At 39.5% G+C, this 21,271-nt stretch overlaps 1 protein-coding gene across 1 annotated transcript; it reads left to right on the forward strand.

Annotated features, from left to right (window-relative positions):
- Window positions 1-5,014: 5,014 nt before the first annotated feature.
- On the forward strand, window positions 5,015-12,194 carry KISS1 (KiSS-1 metastasis suppressor). The gene is made up of 3 exons (XM_063444384.1): window positions 5,015-5,031; window positions 9,329-9,436; window positions 11,747-12,194. Exons 2-3 carry the CDS (start codon window positions 9,340-9,342, stop codon window positions 12,058-12,060), a joined length of 411 nt encoding a protein of 136 aa, XP_063300454.1. The 5' UTR covers window positions 5,015-5,031; window positions 9,329-9,339; the 3' UTR covers window positions 12,061-12,194.
- The last annotated feature ends 9,077 nt before the right edge of the window (window positions 12,195-21,271 follow it).

The raw sequence follows: 21,271 nt of genomic DNA on the forward strand, positions 1-21,271 counted from the left end.
GGCCTAGTGTGTGTTTGAAGGACCCAGAATGTGTATATGAGATCTAGTGAGTGTGTGTATATAGGGGATTCAGAGTGTATATAGGGATCTAGTGTGTGTAGATGATCCAGAGTTGGGTAAGGGATCTAGTGTGTGTCTGGAATGGAATGTGTTTAGGGGTGCAGTATGTGTGTGTGTGTGAGGGGTGCAATGTGTGTGTGAGGGTAATGTGTGTGTGAGAGGGAGCTGTGTGTGTGAGGGTAATGTGTGTGAGAGAGGGAGCTGTGTGTGTTTGAGGGTGCAGTGTGTGAGGGTAACATGTATGTGAGAGTGATGTGGGTGAGAGAGTGTTGTGGGTGATAGAGTGTTGTGGGTGAGGGTGATGTGTGCGAGGGTAATGTGTGCGAGGGTAATGTGGGTGAGGGTAATGTGTGTGGGGAGGGGTAATGTGTGTGTGAGGGTGCTGTGTGTGAGAGTGATGTATGTGAGATTTGAGAGTGATGTGTGTGAGAGTGATGTGTGTGAGAGTGCTGTGTGTGAGGGTGCTGTGTGTGAGGGTGCTGTGTGTGAGGGTGCTGTGTGTGAGGGTGATGTATGTGTCTATATGTTAAAAGGGATTGTGTTGTGGGGGGGAAAGCAAACAAAAAAAAAGGCATTATATCCCCTCCCCTCCCTTCTTACCTTTAGCCTGTGAGGGGGGGACCATGCTGCCATCCCTGGTGGTGCTGGTGGCGAGGCTAGAGTTCACTTTCGCGAGATCAGGGGCGTTGCCATGACAACACTCGAGATCCCGGAGATATCGGAGCTCTGCTCCGTTGCACGCCGATGCCGCGGACTGCCAAAATGGCGCCCGCAAGGGGAGACTCAGAATCTGGCTCGGAAGAGAATCTATCAGCACACTCTGAAAGTGGCATACCCGGCCAGAGAACAGCCAACACAGAGCTGACCCCAGTACACAGAGGCACCAGCCTTACACAGCACATGGAGACCATGCCAGCCAGCAAAGCTGACATTAAGAACATGCTGGCTGAAATGAAGGCCTACTTCTCGGCCGACATCGCTCTTGTCCGCCAAGATATGGGGGCTATAACCACCAGACTGCAATCACTGGAGGACAAGGGTGCATCACCAGAGACCTACAAAGCAATATGTCTGCCGAGATAGACAGACTCAAACAGGTCACCCACACCATGGAAGAAAAACTTGCCGTTCTGGAGAACTCTAAGTGGCAGCGCAACCTAAGGCTCCGGGGAGTTCCTGAGGACATAACAGATACTGAGGTCCCACATTACCTCAGAAGGCTCTTAAGTGCAAAGCTCACACCATCCAGGGCAAAAACTATACAGCTCGACCACTATTACAGGATTCCTAAGTCGCCTAAGGCCCCAGCCGAAGCGCCTCGAGACCTGCTCCTGAGCTTCCAGCTACTTCAGAGCAAACAGCTCCTACAGTCGAGCAGCCGAGAGTCACCTACCTTCCACTTCGAAGGCGCAAGCCTCTCCTTTTTCAATTATATCTCCAGACCCACCATGATATGGAGGCAATCTGTGCAAGCTGTCACAAAATTATTGCAAGAAAATGGAGTCAGATACCGCTGGGGACCTGGACGAAAGCTGTCGGTACAACACGGCGCAAAGAGAATTTACCTCGCACAAGCTCCAGAAGCGGGACGTTTTCTCAAAGCTCTGAACCTGCCAGCATTGGAGAATGTACAGGGACATACCCCACCTACCTCCATGGAACATACCCCATCACCTTGGGACGTTGCCAATATCCAGCCGTTCTACCCCAGGCAGAAGCGAGCCACGACACCAGGATCACTTAAGGACACTAGACGCTTGCAACCATAGCGGGAAAGTACTCATATCCACTCTAATGTTAATGCTTAAGATGGCCCTAAGACCACCCTTATTCCATTTTAGTGCTTGCATAGAACTGCTATATCTCTAATCTTTAATTTTAATTTTTGATGTTTAAATTCTAATCCCACCACATCGCTCCTTGGTGAGCATTTTTGCAGGGTCGATCCCACTCTCTCTCGGGACTCTCATTCCCTCCCACTAAATGCGTGTTTACCTGATGATACTCCACAGTCCGCACCATAATGTGCAATTGTTCCCAGAGTATAAAAAGCTAAGCAGGAATAATGTCATATCATGCATCTTGTCTTTCTGTATAAGTGTACAACACCTTTCCTACCATATATATATGCACTTAAAAATGTAATGTACCAAGCGGATACCTATATGTCAAACCCAGATATGTTACAATAAAAAATATTAAATGTAAAAAAAAACACCTCTTCAGGCAGAGAATTCCATATCCTTATTGCTCTTACTATAAAAAAAAACAACAACTTTTCTTTGCCTTAGATGAAATCTCCTTTATTCCAGCCTAAATGTGTGACCTCATGTCCTAAGTATAGCCCTGTTTATGAAAAGATTTCCAGATAATGGTTTGCCGTTTTTCCAAACTAAAGAGATTTACATTTTTTAACCTTTCTTCGTAGCTAAAATGCTCCATTCCTTTTATCAATTCTGTAGCTCGTCTCTGCACTTTTTCTAGTGCCATGATATCTTTATTTAGAAGAGGTGCCAAAATTGCACAGAATATTCAAGGTGTGGTCTTACCAGCGATTTATAAAGAAGCAAAATTATATTTTCATCCTGTGAAATTATACCCCTATTTATACATGACAAAACCTTACTGGCCTTAGCAACTGCAGATTGTTACATAAACTGAAAAAAGACTTGCATCTCACACCTGTTTTTGGTCCTGAACCAAAGGAAGCAAAAACCATAGTTTGAAGTGCTTTCCAATTTTGCAACAAACAACGAAAATTCTGTCTTGACCCTGGAATGGCAGCCAGATTTATCCTTGGATAAAGAAGATGTTACCCCACGTATTGAAAATTATTACCTGAATGCTATGTTTGTGCAAGAATTCATCCAGTTACCGTTTAAATATCTGTACAGACTCTGATAAAAACACCTTTTCAGGTAGAGAATTCTACATCTTTATTGTTCTTTCTGAACCCTGTCCTAGACCAAATATCCTTTCTTCCAGCCTAAATGGGTGGCCTCAAGTATTATGTTAAGTCCTGTTTATGGATAGATTTCCAGATGCTTTGAGGAAAAAGTGGGTTGAGACACCAGCTAGTTGGAGCATTTGGGTCAAGAGATGGCTTTTTTTAGGAAGGATAGTTTAAAAGAAATAGGAAATACACCACAGGAAAGACAGCAACTGAAGATGTTGTTAAGGATGGCACAGGGGAAGAGAAATGTGACCAGGATCAAGGGAATTAAAACAAAAGGGTAGGTTGTGGGGCAAGGTTAAAACAGTGGGTCAGACATTTCCTGTTCAATACGTGGGATGAAGAACTGAAGGGCAGGAGAAGAAGAGAAGAACAGTGGCAAACAGTGTGCAATAAAAGAAGTTTAAACTTAAGATATCTCTTTACAGGAACTTGAAGCGCTTCTAATTTGAAACAAACTAGGAAAAAATTCCTTCTTGATCTTAAAATGGCAGCCAGAAAGCTCCTTGAATCAAGAAGCTATAACCCCACTAATTATAAACTATATCCCTCAATATTATATTTTTGTAAGTATTTATTGTATAGCTGTGTAGACTCTGATAAATTCACCTTTTCCGGCATAGAATTCCACATCCTTATTGTTCTTACTGTAAAAAAAAAAATAACAACCTTTCCTTTGCCTTAGACTAAATCACCTTTCTTCTAGTCTAAATTTATTTATTTTTTATTTATTTATAAAATATTTTACCGGGAAGGATACATTGAGATTTCTCTCATTTTCAAGTATTCTCTGGGTCTACAAAAATGTCCTGGGTCAACAAAATGTGTGACCCCGTGTCCTATGTATTCCTTTGTATAGCTTTCCAAACAATGGTTTGTTTTTTGCCCTGAATATATTTTTATAATACTCTCAAATCCATGTTGAGGCACTGTTTTACCAAACTAAAGAAATTTTAATTTGTCAACTTTTCTTTATAAGCAAAATGCTTCATTACTTTTAATTTTGTAGCCCAAGAATTAATGCCCCTATCTATACATGACAATACCTTGATGGCCTTAGCCACTGCCAATTGACATTTAATTCCTAAATGGTAGAGAACTGAGCAGTTCGACTGAAGGGGCATGATCTGTACACAAAGACCACTCCATAAGCTAAAACTGTATGGTACTTATAGTGTCCCTTTAAGGTTCCTCCTAAGCTGAGGAGAGTTAAATTGAAAATGTTGGGTGAAGGGACTATTGAGAACCAAAAATAAGAGATGGTGACCTCAGAGAGAAAATGAAGTGCTAGAGAGATTAAATACAATATATCTTGCAGTAAGTAGGGCTAGAAAAATACTTCTGTCCTAATTTTCAAACTTTCCCATTATTTAGGAGTGCTACAATGTGCAATGTTTCCAGTGCCACAATGTGCAATGTCAATCGGCAGTTGCTAAGATCATCAAGGTATTGTCATGTATATATAGGGGCATTCATTCTCGGGATGAAAATATTTTGCCTCTGTATGAATTACTGGTAAGACCACATCTTGAATATGCTGTGCAAGTTTGGGCACCTGTTCAAAAATAAACTAGAAAAAGTGCAGGGACAGGCAACAAAATTAAAAGTAATGAAACATTTTGGTTATAAAGCAGGCTAACAAATTTTAATTTCTTTAGTTTAGAAAAACAGCACTTCAATATATTCAGGGCTATTACAAACCATTGTCTGAAAATCTATTCATAAACAGAACTATACATAGGACACAAGGTCATGCATTTAGACTGGAAGAAAGGAGATTTAGTCTTTTAAAAAATTGGGGTTGTTTGACATGGTAATTTTCCGGGAAATTCCACATTTATAGCTAAGTGTGCATGACTGAATAAAAGTGTGTGAGTATGTTGAAGTTTGTCATTCATGTGTATGTATGTACAGGGGACAGCTGTTGAAGTGTTCATGTCATCTTGCCTTTCTATAAAAGGCCAGTTGCTTGATAGTGAAGCAGTTACGAGGCTGCGAAGTCTACAGTGATAGCTGAGGTGAGAAACTAGCTGAAGGCAATCTATGGCAGACGTTTCTAGCTGTAATACCGCTTGAAGGCTTGAACAGTAATACAGACATCAGACTTCGACAGAAGAAAAATACTTTAAAGAGACAAGAAAATATCAAAGACGCATGTGGTTTGGACAGATGAGAGTAGCAAGCTAGTGTTTGAGAGATCAGGTAAAGGACGCAAAAGGAGATTTTTTATTTTTTTTTATACTATACTATTTTTTTTTAGATGCTATACCATGACAAGCCAAGTGACAAAAGAAATAACTAACTAAGCTAGTGACTGAGGCTACTGACAGATAAATAACGTAATGAGCTCAATGAGATGATGATGAACAAAGTGAGCCATCTGATTGTTTTACAAGAAAAGGGTATGTATGAATTTGACCAATATTTATAGAGGTAAGTGCAAGATGACATGTTGGTCACAACAGTTTGAGGAGAGTCTATTATTTTAAACATTTGTTTCAAGTAGAAGTAAGCAAGTGTTGACTGTTTTCTAGCTGTTTGATGGAGATTAAGATAAATTGATGGTAACAATACTAACTCTTCTGCAGTTTTTAATATTGCAGGTTAGGGGAATGTTTTAGCATTAATCATTCTTGAACTATTACTTATTACATAACAATAACACTTCATATGGCTTGACTAAGCAGACCACCACAGGTACTTATATGATCTGATGACCACTCTAAAACCATTAGACAGAAAGGCTACTCACAGCACCATCTGATTTATGAAATAGGTAACACCTACAATAAAATTTGTGTAAATTCTAGATTGCTGTGGGTTCTATAAGTGGACCATGAGAATAGCTATGGATACATTTGTAGGAATGTGATAAAATAAAAGTATGGAAAACATGACATGATAGCAACATATAATAATAATGATAGCACATATAAGATGTGGAATCGGTGAAGGTGTTTTCCACTATAACAGGTGAGTCTGTACTATCTTGCAGCAGGATTGCAACAGAGGTAATTGTGTAATGAATTCACAAAGGGGTGACTAAAACAGCATACGTTTACTATTTAAATATGGGGATGGTTGCAGTATGACAGTGAATGTGTTATTTAGCATAGATGTGAATGCATTGCTTCATTTAATGTAAACATTTGTAATGCAGCCTTTTTACTATAAAACTTTGAGGGATATATAACAAGGTAAATACAGGTGTTAATTTAGGTCAAAGTGCTAAATAAGGAGCAATCACCATGGGAACCAATCAACGGTCACTCAACCTTTAGCACTTTGCACCTCAAGTATCTCCTGTTTAGCCTAGCTAAATCTATTCAATTGTGTTTTGTGTGTCTATATCTTAAATTACATCTTAATAAGCAAACAATTCTATATACTCACAATACTGTTGTTAAAAAATGTGTATTTTAAATGTCACAGATAGCACTTGCAAAAGAAGCTAATAAGCTACGGGTAGGTGTCAGGTAGCATTTTAGGATTAGGGTTGGCAACCATTGCAGGATACCTGGCTCTGAACTGTGGACTATAACTACCAACATCCTCAAGTCAAGTGAAGACTGGCAAAGAGTGATATGAGTTACAGACCAGAGAAGCTTGGAGGCAGGTACCAAATAAACTATAACACTGGATACACTAATACAGTTTAAAGGTGATGTGTTTCATACAAACATTAAACGTATATGTTATTAATATGTCACTGAATTTAAAGGATTACTGTACTCACTATAGCAACTTCGTCATATTGCCTACAGTATTTCCCCTCAGTGCCAGGCTTAAAAAAAGCTATATTTTAATAATTATAAGTCAAGCCTACTGGATGACATCATGTTAGGAGAAGGATGTGATTGCGCCAAGGGAGACTTGACGCTAGAAATAAGATTAGTAAAAAAAAAAATGTTTTTGTTTGGTTTATTTTTATTTAAATTTTTTTAATGCAGCTGAGGGGGTGTGAGTCTGAAATTAACTAGGCAGAGTAAAACTATAGAATTAGGAATACAGATTACAGGAATACAGGAATACAGGAATACAGATCCTAACGTCACAGTCTCTTTAAGGTGACTTTTTTGGTCACCTTACATTTTGCCAAGTAGAGCTTTTTTTTTGTAGCAAAATCTTTAGACTATGCTCCCACATTTGCATCATGGAGTATGACATAACATACTGAGATAGATTAGATGTTTACACAGTGTGCAAAACACTCATAACTACTACTAAGAGTTAGCATACATCTTAATGTATTATTGGAAAAATGGTTGTCATGTCTTTGTTCTAAAAACATACCAAGTGCAAATGGTTTAAAGTAGACATTGCAACAGTGAGAACAGATTGTGTATGATTCATATGAGTAGTAGAAGGGTGATACAGGAAATATGAAGCATCACGACTAGGTCAATGATTAATTGTGTTTTAAGTACAAATCTTTCTTCCACCATCTCCCAGAGAGTATCAAGACATTCGAAACAAACTAGGGAGTAAGACCACAGAGGTTTTAAAACTAGAAGCAAATTAACAAATTAGAACATAGACAATACATTCTATACACGATAGGATCACTTTAAGTGGCAATGTTATCGTAGTTCAGTAAAAAAAAAAAAAAATTATCTTAGTGATAACGTATATATTTAATTCTTTATGGGGATGTTAAATACTTGCCTCCAGTGCAGCGGTTGGGTGTGCTACATTAATATAACCCCTTTTTTCCTGCATACCTCCTGCATGACTAATTCTGTTTCAAAGCCATTGGTCACTACTTTCCAATACTCCTCAAAAAACAAAAAGCGTGGGACTCGCTTGCTAATAGTATAAATTAACTATTGAGCAAATCAGTTGATGTGATTAAAAGCAGGAGATGCTCCGGTAGTTACTATTGTTCTCCTTAAATGACACATATATGAAGAGAAATGTAGGTTATCCAGCAGCGCAAGATGGCAAGGGGACTGGTGGACAACCACCTAAATTGTGCTCCCTACAAAGAGAAGGGTAACGCTAATGAGAACTATTTATACTGTTCTCCCACTAATGTTCCCCTATTTCTTGTACTATGTTAATGTCAGAACACTCTACATATCAAGAACAGATTGACAGATGAGGGAGAGGGCTTGATTTGATTGTGTAAAATAACAGGTATATTTTGACAAAACTGCTTTAATCGCATTTAAAGAATTTGTAAACCACCCATTTTTCTAAATAATTACGCTAATAATATTAGTTTTAAATGTTAAAGTCATGTGCAATGTTTCCTGGAGAGATCAGGCATGTACTGGGTTACAGGCTCTCTCATGCATTCCCCAATGGAGGTATTGCAATATTTAAAGTTTGAGAGATTGCACTCATTTAACAGAACCCACTTAAGTAGTGAATATGCTTGGCTTTATGGATTCCCTTAATATTTATATGCCTCTGAGCAAGATACGTGATTTTAGCCTAACACAGGTTATAACTGTTTGTCCAGATTAAGCTGTTTTATTTCAAGCTCTGGTTGAGAGAGATTCAGTGAGAGCTTGAGAGAGATTCAGTGTCTGGCTTGCCTGAATTTGTTTCTAATATTTTATGATCTCTAGGGAATAGAGAGAGCCCAGTTCATTCAATCAAACAAAAACATAAAAAACCCACTGCTAATTTTACCCTTTGGTGAAGTGTATCCATTAGCATACTTCACACGCACATAAGGTCATTCCCTAACAGATAAGAGCAGATGCTGGCAAGCAACTACTCCAAAACTACAGTATGTGATTGGAAATATGTTTTGACGTGCTGAGAGATCTTTCAGGTATTTGAGTAGATGCTTTCACACTCATCCAGATATCAGAGTTTACAGTGGAAACTACGAGTAAATACACGGAGGCAAATTTCATATAAATAGCACTCAATGAACGGATTTCTAGAACTTGTTGATGAACTCAGTACATCGCAACTGCCAAATTTAGAATCTTGCATAGTATTTTATATATATTGACTTCTTGTAGATAGCATTACAGAATGACAGTTGAAAAGTGTATTTCAGAATAACAAATACCGCATCATTTTAATAAAGAATTGTTCTCAGTGACTCATTTAGCCACATATAGTGCTAATATAATGCTAATGAACGTGGGTTTCTGAATTCCCCCCAATTTTCTCTTTTTAATAAAAAAATAAATAAAACAATTGTAGAGAAACATATTTTATAGTGTCATTTAGAAAGTCACCCCATGATTGTTCTTCATCCAGAACCCCCATTGTTTAAGTGGAAAAAAAGGTTGCAGGCATTTTAGAATCAACCAGTGATGGGTATATCATATATCCTGTATTTCCTATTTACAGAAGCCGAAAAGATGCCTTCGCCAGCACTGTCTCTTCTCTATCTGCTAGTTGGAGTTCAGCTTGTAGAGTCAGCTGCGGAGGGTCTAGATCCCTCCTCCAAGCTCACAGGTATGTTTAGCTAACTCAAAGCTTTCTTTCATAAGTAAATGAGGTCATTAGAACCCAGTGTTCTCTTAAGTTCATTTATTGAACAGCACTCTCACAATGTATGTTACCGCTAACACGAACACTACATATCTGTACTATACTAAAACCGCATTCATAGTGAATGATGTGCAACACATATTTCTAATTATTTTTCAATGACGCAGCGAACAATATTTGCCTCAGTCTTTCAATGTGCAGATCACGTTTTCTGCTTTATGGTAGGGATCAGGGTCACATACAAAGAAGGTGCCAAATAAATCTATAGATGAAGGGCTTTCATCAATGCGTTCCCCTATTCCCACCACCTTCTTTGTTTGACTTCTGTTATGCACACAGATATAAAATGGAGGCTGACATCAGAGGGACCTTCCATATACCTTGTGCACGCATAGAGAAAAGCCATTGGCACATACTGAACACTATGTAGGAAGATGTTCGCAAGGTCAGCTTAGTCACTCTCAGAGACTGATTGGATAGTGAGTGAAGATAACAATGATGCATTCTGCAAAAACTGTAGGAAAAGGAGATCTTTTTCTGGAAGAGCAAAGTATACACACTGATCCAGGTTAGAGGTCAAATTATGTGGTCATATCACAACAAGAAGACTTTATCATCACAGAAGTCTAACATTTCAATGACAAACCACAGAAACAAACTTCAAACTTTCAGGTGAACTTGGCCGCCCTGAAGTTCCCCTTATTTAGCATGCTGAAAGATTGTTCACAGTTGATCCTCCAAGATCCTCTTACAAGCTGAGATTTTATCCTTTTGGGGTTCAAGCTATATTCAATCAGCATTAGTGGTGTTTGAAATGCATATTTATATAGGCCCAACAGCAATATTTTAGACTATCCTTTGGTGAGTGAAAATATAACCCCGGGAGTAGTAATTCACCTCTGATGAACATACTATGTTACCTTTGTAAGAGAAGATGGAATATTAAGCATTGTTCCATGCCTTAAGAAAATCATTGATGGCACAAAGTACGAATAGTAACGTGATGTAACGTTTCTTAAAAGACATTGAGATTAATATACTTACAGAGAAAGATACTGGCATGGGCAGATGATCAAGTATCCAAAAACCATACTGCAAAACCATACAGATGTTGCTGTAATCCATGCAATAATGTGTGGTTTGGGGGCCCTAATCAGAGGCAGAACATAAATATTTGTCCCAGTCTGGCCAAGATTATTGGGAGCTACACTCTTGAGCAGCAGCTGCTGCCATTATAGCTGGAGCTGCCACACAGAACTGTAACTCCCACTAATCTCAGGTAGCACCGGGAGATACATGTGTTACAGTGAAGATCTCTCCTTAGCTCCTTCTCCATGTAACACTACTAATAAACCCCAATATTACTCTAACAAATTACAGCCTGAACATTACTCCTCCACTACACTGACTCTTTCACTAGGCATTAACGCCTGCACTAGACCAACACTAAACAGTAAGCCCTGCAGTATTCTAACAATAACCATTAACTACCAACAATACCTTACCGCTAACACTAACTAACCGAAAAATATCATGTAAATGATAATGCTGTTTCCCAGTTCTGGAGAGATTTAAAAGCCACTTGAACTTTGGTCTTGTGATTTATTACGTCTCCAAAAACCCTTAGTGGCATAATTTTCCCATAATATAGCGTTCACCAATATATACAAACAACATGACCAAAACCAACACAAATGTGTGGGTGATTCCATGAGCACATCTGTGATGCATATTGCTGTGACTGCAAATGCTTTTGTAACATGTTTGTATATTACTGCTCATGTATGCTTTTGCATTTGAGACTGCACAAAAGTACTTAAAGAGGCAGTCAAGGCTGTAGCTGACTCCCATTCTGTTTTAATGAACTGCCAATATTTAAGAAATGTACGCAAAACAAAATAAAAAATATTTAAAAAAACAAAAACTCCTCTTTGCCAATGCAAATAATGTACTACTCAATGTAATATTCAATGGAAACTTTAAGCATATCATAAAGAGTCCTGTGAATAGCATGGTTCATGTGATACATAGTTTGAATAGTCCTAATTTTGCAGGTTAATGGAACTCAATTTCGAAAAAAATTAATTTGGCTAATAGCAAACACATTTATAACAGAATTTATTCCTGTAAAAAATGACCATCACATTTTTTTTCCAGTGCTGTTGAGAAACTCTCTTGATAACGTCTTTATATGAATAAGCTTTTACTAGCATCAGTAATATAAAGTATGAAAATATATATGTGGATGAGCAATACCATGTGATTCTCTTACAGGTGAAAACAGCAGTCTAATGCCTGGTCGTAGCCAGTGGCTCAGGTCCTTGCCATGCCCAGACAAGATATCAGCCATATTTAAGAGGGATAAGACACCTGTACTTGCCCTTTTATGTCGGAGGAAAAAGTTTTATCCACCTAGTCAGCTGTGGTCAGAAGAATCTCCTGTACCTAGCAGGGTAATTCCCGCACCTGAAGGCGCATTGCTGGTTGAGAGAGAAAAGGATCTATCTACTTACAACTGGAACTCATTCGGCCTCAGATACGGCAAAAGGCAAAATGGGGCATTAAATTCCAAAGTGAAAATCTGGTAGTGTTAAGGGAAGGGCTGGGAGGGTATGCCATTTCTTCAAGGTGTTCTACAGTTTGATAAAGGTTATGATGTGATTTCCTGTGCTAAACTTACACAAACACTGTTTTTAAGTTAATGTGTAAGATGCCCTAAAATATGTTTGGTGCATTGCTGTGTCAGCAGAGCTATTACTAGACTTTTAACGTTAAAAAAGGGACATTTCATCCTCTTTAATAAAAAAGTTAAACATAAAAAAAAGAATTTGAGTGGGTTAGTTAAGAAAAAAATGTAAATGATGTGTCGTGTGCTATTCATTTCACACTGTGCTAGAATATGTATGGACTTCAACTAGACTTCTCTTGTCTTTTATGAATCATGTGGCTGAAATACTGGTAACTGGATGGGTGATCAAGCAAATAAATCAGTTTTTACCTTGGGTGTTTCAAGTTGCTCCTTATTGTTTGCCTATCTTTGTCACACATTTAAATATCACTTGACCAAAATGTAGAGTAAAAAATATAATTTAGAATTTATCTATAAACTTTATAAGAGCTAAAAATCTTTGGTAGAGATGTACCCAAGCTTAGTGCACATCCTTACAAGAAACCTTTGCTAGCATATCCTAAGAAAGTATAATATACATTGAAGCACATATCAGTATTTTAATGCACCCTATATATAGGGTGAGGTAGAGGCAAAAAAATGCCTACAAAATTCAAAGTATAAACAAAGAAAATTAGACCTGTGCTGCAGATACTCCACACTGAAGTCCCAACAGTGTATATACAACCAAAAAAACAAACAAGAGTCCTGCGCATCCAGTATAGGTGTGCACCCTCAGGTGCTACCACAATTTATGTGAGGACAAAGTTAAAGCAGCAAACGTTTCGGGCAGCAGCCCTTTCTCAATGTTACTGTCCTCTGTTTTCTGGTAGTATTTTATTGCATATAGAATATGCCAGCATTATAGGTTCTCCCCATTTAAGTATAAATAACACTGTGCCCTAGAAATCAAAACGATTTGAACACGGTCTGGAGATCATTTAATGCACTCTTAAACTAAAAATAAGCATTACTTATTAGTGCCAAGAGGCACTAAGGCACTAATGGACTTCATCCACAAAGTGACACAGGCACTAGAAGTGAACAGGGAGGGAGACTCACCGCTAGGGACATTATAGCTGTCACTCGGGACATTGCTGCCAAGACAACTATAATGGCACACTCTATGAAGCACCCCATGGCCGCTGTGGACAACTACAGGATTTCAGTCTTTGAAGACTTACCTTTTTCCGTCTTACTAGAGAGACGCAAGTTTATGCATGTAACCAACACCCTGAGGGAGCAGGGCATCAGGTAGCGATGGGGAGCCTCGGGTACACTAGTGGTGCCATGAGGCGATTCATATCCTGTCGGCCATGGAGGATCAAGTAAAATTCTGAAGAGTCTCCAGTTGCCAGCTGTCCCTTCTGCGACAAAACAGAGAACTGCTATACCCGGGGTCGGTGTGGGAGGTACGTCTCCAGATGGCAGAGGATCCTCGCTCTCTGCGTCTTCAGAGCCCCCATAGAACACTTCTCAATACGTGTTCCCCAGTCTGCAGGCGATGATACCAGCCCTAATATAAACATGAGCTAAATTAACCCTGATGACAAGGAATTAGTTTGGAACTTTATGTTATTCTCTAGCTAAATTAATGTCATGGACACACCCTAATCCCCACGGCACGCCTATGTATTGAGACCGGCAGGGGAGATCTCAGAATCTACCTATAAGTCTCCATGCCAGCTCTGCTCTAAGTCTCCATGAGCCGGTGGGAAGATCAAAGATCTACCTCACCGGCCCACAGCAGCATGGAGGGAGGCAGGAGAGGACCCGGGGAGCTCTAGCCAGCAGTTCCTCTTGCAAGATCTGAGCATTGCCGCGGGCAAGAGTGTAGCCCCGCAGGCTAGAGTTCACTCTCCACTAGACCTCCAGGGATGATGGCAGCACGGTCCACCCTCCCTACGTAAGGTAAGCAGGAACGGGGGATATTAACTAATCTGCCCCTACCTCTACAATCACCCAAACATACAGCACCCACACAGCAACCACACACATACAGCACACAAACAGTACCTACACACATACAGCAGCCTTACACACACAGTACACTAACAGGACCCTCACACACACACACACACACACAGCACACTACCAGTACCCTCACACACAGCACACAGACAGCAACCTCACAAACACACACACAAACACCCTCACAGCACACTACCAGCACCCTCACACACACATCACACTAACAGCACTCTTACACACACACACAGCACCCTGACACACACACAGCACCCCTACACACACACACACAGCAGCCCTACACACACACACAGCACCCCTACACACACAACACCCTCACACAGCAGTGTATATATGTGAGTGTGTGTATATATATATATATATATATATATATATATATATATATATACATACATATACACACGGCGTGTGTTTGTGCTTTAGGGTGCACACCCTAATGCAATAGGCTGCGCTATGATTAATGTGTCACTGAGGTGTACTTATCTTCTTCACCTGTCTAGGCATAATATGAGTATTTTACTTTTATTTTCTTATAATTGTTCTACTATACTGTATAAAGCACAAGAAAACTTTGTGGCTTTGTCCACAACTAAATAAAGAATAAAAAATAATTTAAAAAATTGAATTGGGGACACACCTGGAACATGGATTTTGCAGGAATGGTACTGCTGTAGTAACCAATGTTTTTACTTAACACAGATTAAGGAACAACACACACATAAAAATACATTTTAAAATGTTATAATGGTACTTAAAATCACCTCTCTCAGCAAACAAATATGAAGATCTAGTTCCACCATAGGGCCATATTGTGTTAAAGGAAAAACAAACCCGTTTTTCTAGCACTAGAGGATCCTGGAGTGCCCCCGTCCCTCCTGCCCCCCATAACCCTTCAGACACTTACCTTAATCCAGGGTCGATGTCCCTCGGCGCTGGGTCAGACTCCACGCACGCTCCTCCCTGCCAGGGGAGACCTAATGAGCATGTGCGGCAATGGCCGCATGCGTGCATTACATCTCCCCATAGGAAAGCATTATTCAATGCTTTCCTATGGGGATTCCAGCGACGCTGGAGGTCCTCAAGCATAGCGTGAGGACGTCCAGCGTCGTTTAGACGACCAAAAGTCGGCTAAGAAGCCGGAAGTCCCTCGAGTGGCTGTCTGGTAGACATCCACTAGAGGAGGATTTAATCCTGACAAGGTAAATATTGCAGTTTATAAAAACTGCAATAATTACACTTGCAGGGTTAAGGGTGATGGGAGTTGGCACCCAGACCACTTCAATAAGCTGAAGTGGTCTGGGTGCCTACAGTGTCCCTTTAAGCTCACCACTACTTCACAGAACCTCAATATTAGTGGGTTCTACACCAATTCCAACGTGGGAGATAAATTAAATAGTGCCAGTGCTAAATAGGCAAAAGTGTACTTTAATAATCTGTTGTAAGAGCTTTGTGAACATATATAATGTGAAATTAATGTGATAATCGCAAATAAAAAAATGCAGTGTCAAAACGAAACAATTAAAGTGCTAGTCATTTGATGTATATACTCACAATGCATATCATATATCTGCTCTATAAAAATTACAATAAAAGTGCCATTACTATCCAAAAACCTCCTCAATTTTATACCTTCCTATGGTCACCTCTACGCCACTGGCACACTTTCTCCAATCATATTTTTACACCACTTTCATTCATCAAATGTACTACACTTGAAAGAGATGGTGTTGATTCAACACTTGTTGCTTGAACATTGACATATTTAAAACGGCAGTAAGGCACTAATATGTTTCTTGCATTGTTAGGGTAAAGTTAGTCAACACGGTCTGAAGTGAGATCTACCGGTACTTTAGTTATTAAAAACAATAGTCTTGCTCCACAATAACACCTTTTCTGCCCTTTCCTCCCTAATGAACAGCAAGGGTTGCAGGCAGTTGTAGTTCAGCTGTTTTCTGACTGTGAACTACAAACTCCCACTAGGTTACAATCTACCCATGCAACATTGCAAGGTTTAAGCAATGTCATAATTGACCACGTAATTTCCTTGTCTGGGAAAATCTTACTGCCAAAGCAAAAAGCCTGGGGATTTATGGTAAATACAGACATATTTACTGTATTATGTATACAACACCAATCTCTTCATAGGCCTTTCAGTGCAATTATTAGCTCAAATTTAAATTTCTAGTTCTATATTGGTATAAAAAAAAAATTACAAAGCACTTCCAGTGTTCAGCTGGGAGAAAGGGTCTATCTAAGTCATCCAATTTATAGTTACTACTCTTGAAAATGATAACAAATAGTCATTATTCATGTACTCTAGCCAATGTCACATCACTGTCTTCTCACTTTGATAAGTTGGCAATCAGAAACCAGACCTCTTGTGGAAGGCAGAGACAAAGCAGCATTCAACTTGATATTGCAACTCCACATCTGTTCCCTTTGTGAATCTACTGGACACAGGTGATGGCAGGCTCTCTGAGACATGACAAGGGATACCAAAAGATATTGGAAATTTCCTTTGTAAGCTTGACATACTAATTAAAATACCCATACAGCCAGTCTCTAGCTTTAACAAGCACTGTATTATACCACTTATAAATAATACAAGTATTTGTACAAATGAATTGTACACATACATGTTTGGAATAAGGTATAATAGAGATTTGTATCTACTCTTAGAATCCTAGAAGTGACTTTAAAAGAACACTCCAAGCACCATAACTACTATAGCCCTTGTAGTGTTTGTGGTACTAGGAGTGCACTGGTGCACTTCCAGGGTAAGTAGTAAAACCATTTAGGAACGGTTTGACAACTTACCTGGTGACTGTTAGGCACCTACTGACCTCTTCCCTGGAGCAAGAAGCTCCTGCTATGAGCTTCAGTTAGCTCCCCCGATCTTACCCCTCAGCTAGGCAATCTCCTATTCAGTCATGGACCACATAATTCCTTAGCAAAACTAAAGTTTTAATAGGTATTACAATTCCTTGATAATATAAATAAACCACAGCAGCCTCTGCCCAACATTACATCAGCTTAACACAAAAAAAACAAAACCAGGGTCCGTGAGGAGAGAGAAAACACACTAATGCTACGTGTGTCTCCTTCACTGAGCCTGTGCACCAATGAGACAGTCCAGGGGTCTCTCAGGGCTTAACCCTAAATGTACAAGACAAAGTTAAAATAGGCTACTATTCACTGAAATGAAAATAGTGCACTACCTGGAAATACCAATATAAATTAAATGTTACAAATAGATCTAATCATTAAAATGTAGCAAACAAAAAATTTGTATATTAATAGCAGCCTTATAAGGCTTCTTCTAGACCAGGGGTAGGCAACCTTTTAGCAGCACTGTGCCAATATAAGATTGTGATGTCGGGTAGCGTGCCGGTTCTATTTTTTTTTTATTGAGGTGTGTATGCTGCCGTATTCTGCTTGTGTTATTTATACTGTAATTGCCTTGTATCGTTGTATTTGTGCGTATATGAGCCATTATATTCTATATGTTCAGGAGTAGTTTGTGGTGTTGTGTATGATACATATGAATGTGGGCTGTGTATGGGGGCTGCTTGTGGAATTGTGTGTGTGGATGGATATGTCACTTTGTGTGTTTGGTAGTGTGTGTATGTGTGGGGGCTGTTTGGGGTATTGCATGTGAGAGGTTGCATGTGGGGTTGTGTGCATGTATGTGGATTGTTAGCGGGTTACGTTTGTGCGGATTTTGTGTATGTTTGCTTGTGGGCTGTTCGTATTATTTGTAAGAGGGGAGGGTTATTCTGCATTTCTGTGTATATCTAGCAGTGTGAGTAGCTTCCCTGGGTTGCAGTGGGGACCAGGCTGGCCAGGTACAGGTCAAGGACAGGAGCTGCAACGGCAGCTGCAAGCTGCTCTACTACTGTGTGGATTCCCATTCACGAGTGCTGGGAGGAAGTGATCTGAGATCACTTACTCTTTGTGCCGCAATGCATAAATTGAGGATTGTCCTTCACACCTTTTCGTATTAGCAGATATCTGAAGTTTCACTGGGACTCCTGATAGGCCAGAGTCTGTTTGGCTCTAGCAGCCTTGAGTGCCGTGCAAAGACGCCTCGAGTGCCGTGCATGGCACTAGTGCCGTAGGTTGCCTACCCCTGTCCTAGACCATGGTATAACTATCGAATAGAATAATAAGAGCCAGGGCCAAAACCAGTAAGAATTTACGAAAAATATATATATATATAAAAACAGGTAAGGCTTTATTACAAACAGAAGTACTATAGAAACAGAAGTACCTAAAGATAAAAGGTAAAGATATATCAGATGCAGCTTCTCTCCCTTCAAATCTTACTAGACAGGCATAGAAGAAAAATGAAAATGAAATGAAAGAATTACATCAACATGATGTCAGGAAAGTGAGATAAAACATGAGGTGAAGTGCCCCAAAAAACACCCATATAAAACAACCCGACGCGTGTTTCGGTGCAGACCTACATGCACCTTCGTCCCATATACAGGTATAATCCAATCCCAGACTAGTTTGGGGGAGTGTCTAGTTATACTGATGTGTCCCTGTGTAGAAATTGGAGCGAAAGAATGCCTCCAACATCGGGTTGTTTGATATGAGTGTTTTCTGGGCACTTCACCTAACGTTTTATCTCACTTTCCTGACATCATGTTGATGTCATTCTTTCACTTCATTTTCATTTTTCTTCTATGCCTGTCTAGTAAGATTTGAAGGGAGAGAGGCTGCATCTGATATATCTTTACCTTTTATCTTCATGTTGATGTAATTGTTTCACTTCATTTACATTTTTCTCCTATACCTGTCTAGTAAGATTTGAAGGGAGAGAGGCTGTATCTCATATATCTTTACCTTTTACCTGACGTCGGCAGGGGAGACCTAATGCGCATGGATGGCAATGGCTGCACATTAGACCTCGTCATAGGAAAGCATTATTCAATGCTCAGACTTTCTTGCATGACAATGGCCCTAAGCACAAGGCCAAGTTGACCCTTTAGTGGTTACAGCAGAAAAAGGTGAAGGTTTTGGAGGGGCCATCACAGTCTCCTGACCTTAATATCATTGAGCCACTCTAGGGAGATCCAAAACATTAGGTTTATGCAAGACGACCAAAGACTTTGCATGACCTGGAGGCAAACAAAATGTAACTAAAATAATTCTCTTTGGGGATCATACAATGCATAGCCCATTCAAGACGCATGGGCAGCTATACCATCTGCAAGAATTATTGGCCTCATAGACAACTATTACAAAATACTGCACCCTGTCATTGATGCTAAAGGGGACAATACACAGTATTAAGAACTAAGGGTCATTTAACATTTTTTATTTGTTGCTATGTTTTGTTTTATTATTGTGCCATTCTAACCTACAGTTGAATATGAATCCCATAAGAAATACAAGAAATGTGTTTTGCCTGCTCACTCATGTTTTCTTTAAAAATGGTACACATATTACCAATTTTCCAAGGGTATGCAAACTTTTGAGTACAACTGTATATACTAGAAGCCAGGGAATACACAACATACAAGATAGAGCAGGTTTGAATCCTAGTCAAACCACCTTTCCAGTAAGTGTTGATGGGCTAGAAACCCAATATGTCCTCATAGATTGTAAGCATGTTTAAGCATGGCCTTCTTCATAATCCCTTTCTGAAATTGTAAAGAGCTGCAGAATATGTTGGTGGTGGTGCTATATAAATGCTATATATATATAAAACCAAGTCTTTGATTATTGACAGTCAATTACTATAACGTTCCATAAAGAGCGTTCTACTGTACCAGTATAACAATACATTGCACACAACAACAGACTGGTTCCTTTGTCAGCACAGAGTTAATTCCCACACTTTTTCATCTACAGCCTTTGCCCCTCAAGCTTGGTATTAAGGGTCCAGTCTTGTTTGATTTTTGGGAACAGCCTATGTTACGTTCAACACGGAGACCAACAGGGGGTAGACTGTGGGAAAGCAATAATAAGCCAATGAGAAGCCTTTTCTTTCTCTTGACCTGGGGGTTAAACTCTTAAATCTGCGCAGAGCATCCAGAGATGGGAGGGAGAAGAGGGCAATGATGGAAGCAGGCAGGTCGATCAGGATTTTTAAAGTCCCTAAATGGTTTCACACAGGGCTCAGGTCACAGACACTGCAGATCCTGCCAGAAAAAGTAACTCATTCACTGCTGCACTACCAAACTAACAAAGACTTCATAACTTTGTGATATACAAATATATTTTAAATGTTGGCACATTAGTCCATGGTTCTTTTCAACAGAAGCTCAAATGATGTACATGGTTTTAACTTGGCAACCCATTACTTAATAGTGTGAAATGAAATCCCAGCAAAATAACTTCCATAAAACATAACAGAAACATACAATAAAACAAAGTGGTGTAATAGTACACAAAAGAGCCATGTTGGTAAAAATGTACATTGTGGTTAACAAATACAGAAAAGCCCACAATTAGCGTGGGGCGGTGAAAGACAAAAGCTTGTTATCTGTAAAGGTAAGGGGCAAGAAGTAGTGCACCATATGTGCTACCAACATGTTTACCCAGTAACATGGAAATAAAGAAAGAAACAAAAAACATCCAAAATAAAAGCAAAAATAGATGAAAAGAGGAAAGGAAATATTGCTGCAGGGCCCAGATTTGTGAATAGTGATCCTTAAGAGGGATTAACAAAGTCTTCTCAGGGGTACCATATTTTAGAAATGAGGATAGTTCACCAAAATATGGCTGTAAGTTGGTCCATGAATCAGTTGTCATCCGTTTTGGCTCTAACTTCCTTTAAAATGGGCATCGCCTGTTTGAGCCATCCAGCAGATTCTGCAGCAAGGTTTTTTTGGGGCACCAGGGCAGTCCCTTAATAGGCCGGGACAAGAGAAAGAGCCATTCATCCATCTCCAGTGCTCTGCGAAAAAACATTCTTAATAAAGTTTAGCAATAATGGTGCATCCCGAATACATGTGCATATAGGTTCTATGTCTGTAACCTATCATGCATAGATCACTGGGGTTGTATACCATTGAAAGAGGATTTTAAATATTTGCTACTGCAGTGTCACAGATAAAAAAAACAAAAAACTTTTTCTGCGGCCTCATTTAAACTGACGCGTTATTAAAATTGTAATTATACATAACTTA

This window comes from Pelobates fuscus, chromosome 1, assembly GCF_036172605.1.
Source record: "Pelobates fuscus isolate aPelFus1 chromosome 1, aPelFus1.pri, whole genome shotgun sequence".
Classification (NCBI taxonomy): domain Eukaryota; kingdom Metazoa; phylum Chordata; class Amphibia; order Anura; family Pelobatidae; genus Pelobates; species Pelobates fuscus.